Genomic DNA, 10,844 nt, shown 5'->3' on the forward strand with positions numbered 1-10,844 from the left:
GAATCCCTTTTTGGCTCCCGTTTCCGCCTTTGAGCCAAGACATGTTGAACAGAAACCTCTGTACTGATTGGAAAGGGAGACAAAATCTATTTGATTCTTATCTGCAGGATATTTCTTATGATGTCCTGGTGCTCTCTCTCTCTATTGTCTCTGGCTAAACTTCATCAGAATACATTGTATTCATTGCTCTAAATCCTGATATGTCCAGGTTTTTAGAGACATTAACAATATAAATTGTAAGAAGCCTTTTTGACCCAATGACTTCTGTTAAATATTCAACCTTCAAACAATCCTTATACTGAAATGAAGCAATGACTCCACGAGCAAAAATGTAGGAATAAAAAACAAAGATTTTAATGTGCAAGTTATTAACTTCATGTAAACGCTCTTAAAAAAGTCTTTGTACATAAACGTTCTGCAGCCGACCTGCAAGTTTGTAATCAGACCACATAATCACATGATCATAAGAAAACTTCTGTATTCAGGTGTCACAGTGAATGCCCTTTGGAACCGTCCGCTCTTACCGAGTCAGCACAATAATCCTGATTGACACAAGCGAAGCAATCTAGCAGCATTAACTGGAATCAAGCACATTTAGCATAGTCATTCTTAAAGATCTGTACCCATGCAGCACAGTGATGTTTAAAAAAGAAAAAAAAGAAGGCACATCGGCCGTATTAATGGATTTAACATCGCAGATCCAAATTGTGAATCAGTCTGTACAAAAATATACATACAGCATCTGCACAGTGAACAGGCTCACTGAGAAATACAACATTGCACAATAAAACTACCCAACAACATCCAGACATGTTTCCCACATTAGAGGCCAAATATTTTAGGGACAAACACTTTTTTGGACATGCTGTTATAAAATACAAAAGATTCTCTTTTCTCCGTCCTGCTACAATATGATATCCAACAACACCCTGTTGGTTTTTCAGACTTCCCCGAGGCAGAAGCAGAACTTGTGGACGGTTGTGTCGTGGGAACATTTATCGCCCAGGTGAGCAGAAGGCACTTAAAAGAGGGTGCAGCTGCTCCCACCCGGCAGTGGATCCCAGGCACTGCAGGCCCGGTCCTCACCAGCTTCAAGTGCAGCAGCTTGGCCCCATTTGATGTCCACCCTTACTGGCAATGCTCCCGTCTGTGCTGGTTCCACCTGACTCTGGTCCAGTTCACACTGGTTGTGTGTCCGGTGAGGAAGGATCTGGCAGTGTGTGCAACTCAGACTGCCTGAGAGGATCTGTAGCTGATTCTGAGGCAGATGTGAGATTCACCGTTTGACTGTGTGAGTCCACGTGTGTGGAAAGTGTTAACTCTGCTGGCTGCACTGTCTGAACTGCTAAATCTGAAGATACCGGCTCATCTGGTAATGAAGAGGGCGATGGTCCATTTGTTACCGTGTGATCGACCTGCACCGGCTGTAGAGAATGTGCAGGTTCCTGTGGTTGTGAGGCGTTTGATGATGTGTGTGTTGGCAGGTGTTGAGTGCACGGCTCATTTTGTCTCTGTGGTCTGAGGTGTGTGTATTCAGCTTGTGTTTTTGCATTCTGCTCAGCAGTGGAGTAGTAAGGCAGGAACGGACTCTCTGATGCACATGTCCGCATGGCCAAGTAGGTGTGCATGAGCAGGTGGGGGAATCGGGAGGTGAAGTAAGAGACAAAGTCATCAGGGATGGAGCCCAGAGTCTCTTGTACCTCTGCAGGCAACTCTCGGTGTTTCTGTAGAGGGAGAGTCACAGTGAGGCAAACTTCACAGACCGCATTCTTTCAAAGATAAAACATGAAAATACATCTCTACCTTGTTTCTCATTGCACGCATCAGGTCTCTGACCGATCCACCTTTATAGGAACGGAACTTCCGCAGATCTGCAGAAGAAAGGAAGACCAAACTCAATATATCAACCACAGAAATGAATACCTGATAATCATTCAACTAGAAACCAATGAACAGGGACACCTGAAAAACAGAGCTAAGCTTCTTTAATACTACACTGTTTCTCAAGAACCCACACACTCAGTCAGGGCACAAAGAGAGGAAAGAGAGGATTTTGTTTTCCTGTTTAATGTAAAGAGACCAAGAAAAATGTTTTACAACGTCTTGTATCTTCACGTGCAAACTTCAGCCTCGGTCTCGTACCTGTCTGCAGTGGCACTGTGATATGCTCCCTCCAGTCACTCTTCACAACAGCCCTCCCTCCTCTCTCCAGCTGTCTCACGATTGGTCCGTCCAGCGGCTCCTTTTCTATTCTGTCACTCACATCCTGCAAGCAACCAACAAAAGATTTTGTAGAGACTTTCCAGTCGTTCGACAACAGTCTTAATCACATTCTGACCATTTCTAGAATTTGGTGATCACCGACACATTTGTAATACTGTTGTTTTATTGACAAAAGTAGATGGAACATAGTTATTGTTCATGTCGCCGGGTATCCTATAACTCTGTAGAGAATGCATGTTTGCAGCGTGATGCTGAAGGTATCTACTGCAAAGACCCGATATCTTTGAGTTTGGGTCAAAGTCAAAAACACAGAATATGTTCATGTTGAGCAACCAGTCAATGTTGCAAAGGTCATCAGCTGGGAATTTATTTGTGATGAGTATGAACCATTTATCTTTTTCCATGAATTTCTTCCCACTTGTCATCAGCATTGTTAGTTTCCGTCCTAGGTCTTGGCAGTTTTCTGGGGCACTAAGGAACTTCATTTTCTCTGCTTCTTCCCTTTGTGCATCCCGATCTTTGACTCTCTGGTAGAAATCACTTAGGTCGTCGTCACTCACTGGCTCCGTTTTTGCACCCAACCTCCACAGAATGGCTTCTTTTTCAAACTCCACTTTGTTAGTTGTCTCTTTGAAGTTCGGTAGACGAACTGCATACACCTTGCTTTTAACAATACTAATAGAAGGCACAATGTCAACCTCTACCACATACTTCTTTTCTGTACTTTCCCTGTCCATAACTTCAATGAACCTTGGAGGCCGCACACACTGGCGTACATGCTCCTTATCAGAACAGACACTTCTTTCAATGTAGTTCAAAGCATCTACAAAAATATCTCTCTCTTTCACAGGGATACCAATTATCTCACCATGCACATAACCTGCATCCTACTACAGACCTGTAGTATTGCTTAATATGTAAATTATGTAACCTGAAACTTGTCCATCACACCTAAGTGTATTGTACCATTTGATCTAATGTTCATACAGCCAGTGGCAAATTTAAGGACCTCTTTTGCAAACTTAGCTTGGATTCTTGTGCGATCCAATGCAGCAGCTATGGCAAATGACTTGAATTCATGGCATGGAGATGTCAGATTAAAAGCACCTGATTCTGGTTGCAGGACTCTGTGCTTTACATACATGAAATCAATCCCTTCTTAATCAAATGGTTGAGGTCTGCAATCTTCCTTTGAAGTTGAAGTTTGTCTCTCTTTTAAGACATCTTCAAGACTCTCATGAGTCTGTGCAGGAGGGCCTCCACTTGCTCCCAAGCCACACAGTGATGCAGCTGGTCAGGATGCTCTCGATGGTGCCTCTGTAGAAGGAGTACATGATGGATGGGGGGGCTCGTGCTCTCTTCAGCTTGCGGAGGAAGTAGTGGCGCTGCTGGGACTTCTTGGCCAGTGATGTGGATGTTGGTTGTCCAGGAGAGATCCTCACTGATGTGAACCCCCAGGAACTTGGTGCTGCTCACTCTCTCCACAGCAGCACCGTCGATGGTCAGTGGGGGTTTAGGAGTGGGGACTCTCCGGAAGTCGACAACAACCTCCTTGGTTTTGTCGACGTTCAGGAAGAGGTTGTTGTCTCTGCACCACGTGGCCAGTTGGCTGACCTCCATCCTGTAGTGCGTCTCACCGACGTACAATCTCCATTCCAGCTGCATACTCCGACCAAGGTGTCAAGAGCATCTAATCTGGCCCGTGGACCTCTCTGGGCCTGAAAAGAACCGCTTGTTCAATTGAACACATCTCACAGTAAGACTGCTGGTGGCAAGGGGTGTTGGAAGATTAAGTCTTGAGTCGTGTCTATTCAGAGCCCTCCTTTAAATCCAAATAGAATCCCAAAATTCTTTTATCAACTTTTTCTTTTTGACCATTTTCTGATCAAGTCATTCAAACAATACTGCGTCTTATCTCATTACTCACTATATAATGTCACCATACACTATAATTGCATTATCCTGATCATAATAATCATATTCTTTATCTGTTTCATCTATACAGTATTGTTTACCCCTTTTATATTAAATTTTACAAAAGCAGAAACTGCGGTCTCAGTGTTTCCGTCTCGCTCCATTTTCAATCATCGTCTCCCAACTGTGTACATCAGATTCAGCGCGCTGCGTACGTGAGCGTAACGGTAGTGGAGTTGCCCAATGAACCAATCTTGAGAAGGCGTCAGAGGCTGTAAATTAACATATTCATTTCGGATATGTCTGTACTTAATTGAAGATATCTACAATGGCATTTTTACATGTGGAAATTCAATTTTTGATATCAACAATTACATTTTGACCAGTTAAAAAGAAAATTGTAGATATCTCTAATATAATTGTTACACGATTGTTTCAGATATCTGGAATTACATTCTTACATGTAATAAAGGAGCGGTCAAAGGAGCGGCTATACTGTTAATCTCTACAGTGTTATTGAAAAGGTGCGTTCATTCTATGATAAACACATTCTATTTCCGACGAGTTCTTCAAAAGGAAAGTCCCCAGTATAAATTTCATTGACATGTTTTTATTTTTAAACAGCCAGAGGTGTAAAGAGTATATTCTACTCAAGTAAAAGTACTGTTACTTTCATGAAATTTTACTTAAGTACAAGTAAAAGTACCAGTTTAAAAATGTACTCATAGTAAAAGTAAAAAGTAGCTGGTTGTACTTTAAGTAAAAGTTACTTAGTTACTTTTTTTTTAACAACGGATCTCTCCTGTGAAGTACAATAAGGACACGAGGATTTAAATCTCAAAGTTGTTTTTAATTATAAGGGAAATCTTTACAAATAAAGTGTATTAACAACATAAAACATGTCAAGACATGACAGAATATTCTCTTCCTGTCAAAAAACAAAACATGTCAAATGAACCACGTGGCAGCTGCTACAAAGAATATTGCCCTGCCTCACTGTATCTCTTAATTAAAGGTCCTCTATTTGTGGTTTCTTCTTTTGAACATTACTGTCTAAACTCCTTGTTTCGTGCGAGCAGAAGCTGGTTTTCAAAGTGAGTAGAGTTCATGCTTGCTCGCTTTGCAGTGAACAGGAGCGCAGCAGTGCTGAAGAGACGCTCACAGGCGGCTGAGGCAGGCAATCCAGTGTTGAGCTTGAGAGAAAGTTTTTTGATTTGTGGAAATGAGTTCAGCAGATCCATAGTCTTTGAGTCACTGGCTAGGTACTTATTCAGCTGCACCTCAGCCTCTGCCGTCTGGCCAAGGTGTTGTCTCACATAGTCCAGACCTGCTGAGTGACAAACAAACAAACAACAACACATATTGAATATTTTCATCATAATGCAGAAAGTAAAATAACTACAACTTGTGTAGAAAGACCCATGTTACTGCACTTATCACATGTCGATAGAAATATAGTGAATAGAACTGGGATGAATAATTAACAAATGATTGATATTAAATAATTAAATCATACCTTTTTTCAGTCCACCTGGACTCTCAATCCAGGTGGTCTTGAACTCTGGCAGAAGGATTGCTGCAGCAATCAGTTCAGGGTTTTTCATCATCTCACCAAAGCGCTTTTGGACACCAGTCTGAATGGCATTGATGAGGGGCTGACACATCTTGGAGGATTCCTTCTGTTTTTCGAGTTCTGCTATTAGCTTGAAGATCGCTGGCAGAAGCGACCCCAAGTGTGTTTTTTTCTCAGATTGAAGAATGTTTAAAGCCTTCACCAAAGGCTTCATCACAGTGCAGTACTCAGTCAGGAAAGCAATGTCAACTGAACTCAACCTGTATAACATAAATCAAATGTATACAACTTTTAGCAAACTTCCTGAAGGAATAGGTGTGGAATGTGTATGGAAATGTGTTTCGACAATTTCATATGATTATGGAAAACACAGAAATATGCAAGGTAGCTTCGGGCATCATTTATCATTTGTGTCATTAACATTTAATACTTTAGAAAATCTGAATTAAAACTCACATTTTCACATCGATTTCTTTACAGACATCCCCGATAGCGTCCTCCCCCCTCTCTCGTATGATCTCAATGATTCTCTCTACAGCCATGTATGTTGAGTTCCACTGAGTTTTCTTGGGCCGGATGAGCTTGCGCTCGCATTTTTCTTTAAAAATTTCTGCTGCGTTGCATGACCGACCTGACTTGTTCCACATTGCTTGGCATTTTTTAAAGGCTGCGCGTGATATGTAATCCATCTCTTCTGCATTGGCATCTTTTGTGGTGACTAAGTTTAACAGGTGGCATGCACACTCTTGGTGTGGAGGAAGCTGGTACTCAAGACCATTATTAGAATCCCAGGACTGGCTTTGCTTACCAAATTTCTTAAATGCTTTAATAAAGTTTAGGCCACCGTCCGTTGTGGTTCTTACCACTTTCGTCCTTATTCTGTATTGATTGTGAATTTTATCAAGGGCACGTGCTAGGACATGAAAGGCTAGGGACCCTGTCAACTTCTGGCAAGCAAGTGCAGCGGATCTCCTCTCCAAGGTTTTTTCATCTATCCAATGCGCTGTGACACCTATGAAACTTTGCTGGTGTGCTGTCCAACAATCTGTGGTGGTGGCAACATAGCTGACTTCACTGAGATGCGACCTCAACTTCTCCTTCATCTTTTTGGCAGCAACCTCCATTCCGGCCTGGAGAGTGTGTATGGAAATGACCTTATATTGGGGATTCAGTGTCAATAAAAGTTTTTTGAAAGCAGATTGTTCAACCAAAGAAAATGGATGAAGACCATCACAAATGAAGTTTATAATGAGCTTGTCAACCAACGGAAGCCCTTCATCTTTGGTGGATGTTTCCTCTGTGAACAAAATGTTTACATAATTATCAATGTTGTGTTCATTTAACAGACTGAATTGGAAATATTTACATTTATAGATAAAAGGTTTTCTACATGCATCGCATTTAGTCTTTTTACATTTCATAATGCACAATTCTTGCTCACAGAGACACCTGAAGATATGAACAAATCATGATCCCCCCCCATTCCCTCGCTCAGAATGGGCCTTTGGGGGGTGACTATATACGCTGTAGTAAACGTTCGACCTGCGTATTACAGTATAGTCTACGAGTCTGTATTACCTTATTTGACAGAAATCTGTGCATTTCTTGTTATTTCTGACCATTTTATAAATAATATTATCATTATGCTTAAGTTACTGAAACCCCAATTAAATCTGGCATAATAATAATAGCCTAATATTTTTTTCCTTTGACTTCCTACAAAATAAAAAAAATGTGTCACAGATTTAAGTCACAGATAATTTGGATCATTTGATCAGATCAGGAAATTGAGAAATAATAAAAATATATTTGCTGGCTATATAGCAGCTCTGTTTGACAGTCTGTGTGGAGAAGTTCACAGACTACAGCTGGCTGACGCAACGGTCATTAAGTTATTGATTGTTGATAAAAGCAGACACGATGGAAGTGGACAGAGGAAATGAAGGCTGTAAAGCCACTGCTGACAGTTTTATTCCTGCTGGTGTCTTTATTGCATAACGTATCCCTCTGTATCCAACAAACAAACAAATTGCACAACTTGTCACAACACTCACCCATGATCTTCTTTTCCTTTTCATCCGATTATCAATTTTGGAGTTTCACCTTCCTAATCACCTTCCATCTGCAAAAAAAACATTGTGTCCATTATCAAGTTAGTTGTTATTTCAGTTGTTCCTAATTCTTATTCTTAGTCATTATGATCAATTTGCCTGTCTGCGTCTGCTTTACTTTTAGTTTTTTTGCATTTATGTCTGCTGCAAATACTAGTTTTTATGTTTTACATTTTTGTATCATGTTTGTTATTTCCTAAAAGCCTAACTAGGGACAAGAAAGGCAAATTAGCCATGGCTAGAAGTCCTATTACATCGGTTGCACTTTAATTCGATGTGTAACAATGGCTATATGTATTATCAAATAAACAAATATAGATAAATATACACATGGAATATTACAGATGTTTGGTCAAACTGGTTCACACATATTTTAAACCCTTACAACTATGAAGACAAACTGGATTAGAAAAACTTGAACAGTCCTGGTACAGACATTGCACAGAGTCACTCAACCTTAGAGAGGCCTCTATGGAAATTCAAATTTTGGCAAAACATTTCTAAAGGATGCCTTAAATTTGGGGTTTAATGGATTTTGAGTGGCTGGCTGTGGCTCAATATTGATGATCTCTCAACCAGAAGGTTGATGGTTCAATTCTTGCTTCTGCAGTCCACTTATCAAGGGAATGTGTAGGAATGGAATTAGTTTATGCTGATGGTCACTTTACAAAGCATCCTCTACCATCAGTGTCTAAATGTGACATGTAGAGTAAATGCACTTTGAAACATTAATGTAAAACATATTAGTATGAAGTGTCAACAGGCATTAGTCCACCTTTTTGTACTTCTGAATGTAAAGACACATGTGTATGTAGTCTAATTTACGTCCACTTGTGTTAACAACCAACAACAGAATGAGGATGTAGGCTACATTTAGCCTGGGCAGGGTTCATATTTGCAATTTGAAGAAATCTAAAAGAACAATAAAAAAGCAGTATCATTAGGCCTAAACTGCGTTTGGCTATAAAAGTGTTCATCCATCCAACTACTGTATGATGTTTTTAAGCTGGTTGGATGAGATATAACTTTTAGTAGCCAGTTTATAAATGTATCTTACCTCACATCCTCAGCAGTAGTGTCTTTAGTTGATAAGGAACCATCTGCTGCCGCACCCTCTGTGTCTGAAACAGAGGGAATGTGATGATAAGCTTGATAGTTTCATGAATTATTAAGACATTTTTGCTTTGATGGTGACTCATTTTTACTTTGCTATAGTTAGTTTCAACAGAGTTAGTTTAGACCACTTCTTAAAAAATGAGCAAGTTATTTATACTCTAAATGGGAAAGATAGAGACGCAGTTTCCCAAACTATCTTAACTATCAAAATGTTCTTAAAATTGTATTAATTCTTAAAGTGTGAGCTAAAGAAATTCTGTGCCATCTGCAAAGGGAGACATGTGCAGATCCTTTGTGATGTAAATCAGTATCAGTTAAAGACAAGTCCTGTGTCAGACCAGTTGCAAAACTAATTCCACTTCCTGCCCTTCCTGAGGACCTCCTTTAATAATAGTGATATTCCTTTTTTTTTTTTTTTCTCACTAGAAATATGGGGAGGCTGTAGTAAATATCACTATTTGTTCACTATTTTGTTTCCTTTCACTTCCTCTTTTTTCCTACTGCACCTCCTTAAAGTACTTTATTCCAGCTTGCCAAAAAGGCGATCAGTATCATCTCCAGCAACAAATGCAACCTACAACCCTGCCAGAGTATACAGTCAGACCGCGACAGGTATGTTTTCATGGAGTAATGTTATCTAAAAAAATACTGTCATTGCATGGTAAGATGTAATTTTCTACTTGTCTTTTGATTCAGGAATGATGTGTTTGCTGTCAAAGGTGTTCAGCTACTGAATGAGGAAGAGGAGGAGGCTGACGTCTTGTAATCCAGGTAAATTTGACTTACATCTCAAACACACAAATATATATTCCGCAGATCACCTTCCGGTCAGGCAAATGCTTGTATTTGTAATTATTTCCATACAAACACATTTCCACTTTTTTTCAAATCGGCAATGGCTGCATGATGCATCATTGCTATTTAGGGCCATTACAAAACGTATTTGAAATGGTACACTGCATTTATATTTTGACTCTTTCTATCCTTTATTGACCTTTATCACATTGATTAAAGCCTACAACTACTGTATGATGTTTTTAAGCTGGTTGGATGAGATATAACTTTTAGTAGCCAGTTTATAAATGTATCTTACCTCACATCCTCAGCAGTAGTGTCTTTAGTTGATAAGGAACCATCTGCTGCCAAACACCCTGTGTCTGAAACAGAGGGAATTTGATGATAAGCTTGATAGTTTCATGAATTATTAAGACATTTTTGCTTTGATGGTGACTCATTTTTACTTTGCTATAGTTAGTTTCAACAGAGTTAGTTTAGACCACTTCTTAAAAAATTGAGCAAGTTATTTATACTCTAAATGGGAAAGATAGAGACGCAGTTTCCCAAACTATCTTTACTATCAAAATGTTCTTAAAATTGTATTAATTCTTATTTCTTGTTTTTCTTGGTTTGCTGATAGTCGGACTAAAACAGTAGTTCTCTTGTAGTGAGGAGGGAAAGTTGACTAAGAGAACCAGTTGTTATTTTTCTGCATGCAAAATTCAGCCCATAATCACTAGGATGTAAAACATGATGCAAAGAAAACCAAACTTTCTTTGGTTTCGAGGGTCCTCTCTCCATTCTCGGCCCAGGTGTATCATACTCCCTACTTCCTTCATTCCTGTTATGTCCCTGCGATTTTCTTATGAGCAACCACGAAAAAAAAAAGGCAAACATTGCTCCTACCTTGACAAAAAGCAGACACATAAACAGCCTTGTTCCACTTTCCGGGCTGGTTTTCTTCGGGCTGCTGTTTCTTCCGCTTCCCCGCCTAAACTCTGAACACCGGCTGGTTCTGCCTGTCACCGGGCTTGACTGGACTTACTGTGCAAACTCAGTGTCTTAAGTTTCTTTTATGGGGAAATTCATCAACCTACCCTCATGTGCACCGCCCTTACTGGAATTTCTGC

General features: G+C 39.9%; 2 protein-coding genes across 4 annotated transcripts; both read right to left on the reverse strand.

Moving 5' to 3' along the window:
* Window positions 1-336: 336 nt before the first annotated feature.
* LOC136183028 (uncharacterized) lies at window positions 337-2,960 on the reverse strand. The gene is made up of 4 exons (XM_065964743.1): window positions 2,642-2,960; window positions 2,143-2,298; window positions 1,804-1,871; window positions 337-1,724 (listed from the first exon to the last, which is right to left on the reverse strand). Exons 1-4 carry the CDS (start codon window positions 2,958-2,960, stop codon window positions 1,179-1,181), a joined length of 1,089 nt encoding a protein of 362 aa, XP_065820815.1. The 3' UTR covers window positions 337-1,178.
* A 1,659-nt stretch (window positions 2,961-4,619) lies between these two features.
* Window positions 4,620-10,776, reverse strand: LOC136183017 (zinc finger BED domain-containing protein 4-like). 3 transcript variants are annotated; one of them, XM_065964600.1, is made up of 7 exons: window positions 10,621-10,776; window positions 10,031-10,094; window positions 8,879-8,942; window positions 7,765-7,832; window positions 6,167-7,007; window positions 5,654-5,970; window positions 4,620-5,467 (listed from the first exon to the last, which is right to left on the reverse strand). In XM_065964600.1, the coding sequence occupies exons 4-7, from the start codon at window positions 7,766-7,768 to the stop codon at window positions 5,184-5,186; spliced, it is 1,446 nt and encodes a 481-aa protein (XP_065820672.1). In that variant the 5' UTR covers window positions 7,769-7,832; window positions 8,879-8,942; window positions 10,031-10,094; window positions 10,621-10,776; the 3' UTR covers window positions 4,620-5,183. The 3 variants fall into 3 exon arrangements, with proteins under 3 accessions (XP_065820672.1, XP_065820673.1, XP_065820671.1); XM_065964601.1 differs by lacking the exon at window positions 10,031-10,094 and having other exon boundaries at window positions 4,620-5,464; window positions 10,621-10,714; XM_065964599.1 differs by lacking the exon at window positions 10,031-10,094 and having other exon boundaries at window positions 10,621-10,714.
* Window positions 10,777-10,844: the final 68 nt, after the last annotated feature.

Source organism: Labrus bergylta, chromosome 16, assembly GCF_963930695.1.
Source record: "Labrus bergylta chromosome 16, fLabBer1.1, whole genome shotgun sequence".
Taxonomy (NCBI): domain Eukaryota; kingdom Metazoa; phylum Chordata; class Actinopteri; order Labriformes; family Labridae; genus Labrus; species Labrus bergylta.

Coding starts and splice junctions, on each gene's coding strand:
- LOC136183028 (XM_065964743.1), bottom strand. CDS start 2,960: ATGGACAGGGAAAGTACAGAAAAGAAGTATGTGGTAGAGGTTGACATT. Junction 2,299..2,641: donor ACTAACAATGCTGATGACAA/GTGGGAAGAAAT, acceptor ACGACTGGAAAG/TCTCTACAAAATCTTTTGTT. Junction 1,872..2,142: donor CACAGTGCCACTGCAGACAG/GTACGAGACCGA, acceptor TTTCTTCTGCAG/ATCTGCGGAAGTTCCGTTCC.
- LOC136183017 (XM_065964600.1), bottom strand. Junction 5,971..6,166: donor AAAGAAATCGATGTGAAAAT/GTGAGTTTTAAT, acceptor TATGTTATACAG/GTTGAGTTCAGTTGACATTG. Junction 5,468..5,653: donor TCCAGGTGGACTGAAAAAAG/GTATGATTTAAT, acceptor TTTGTCACTCAG/CAGGTCTGGACTATGTGAGA.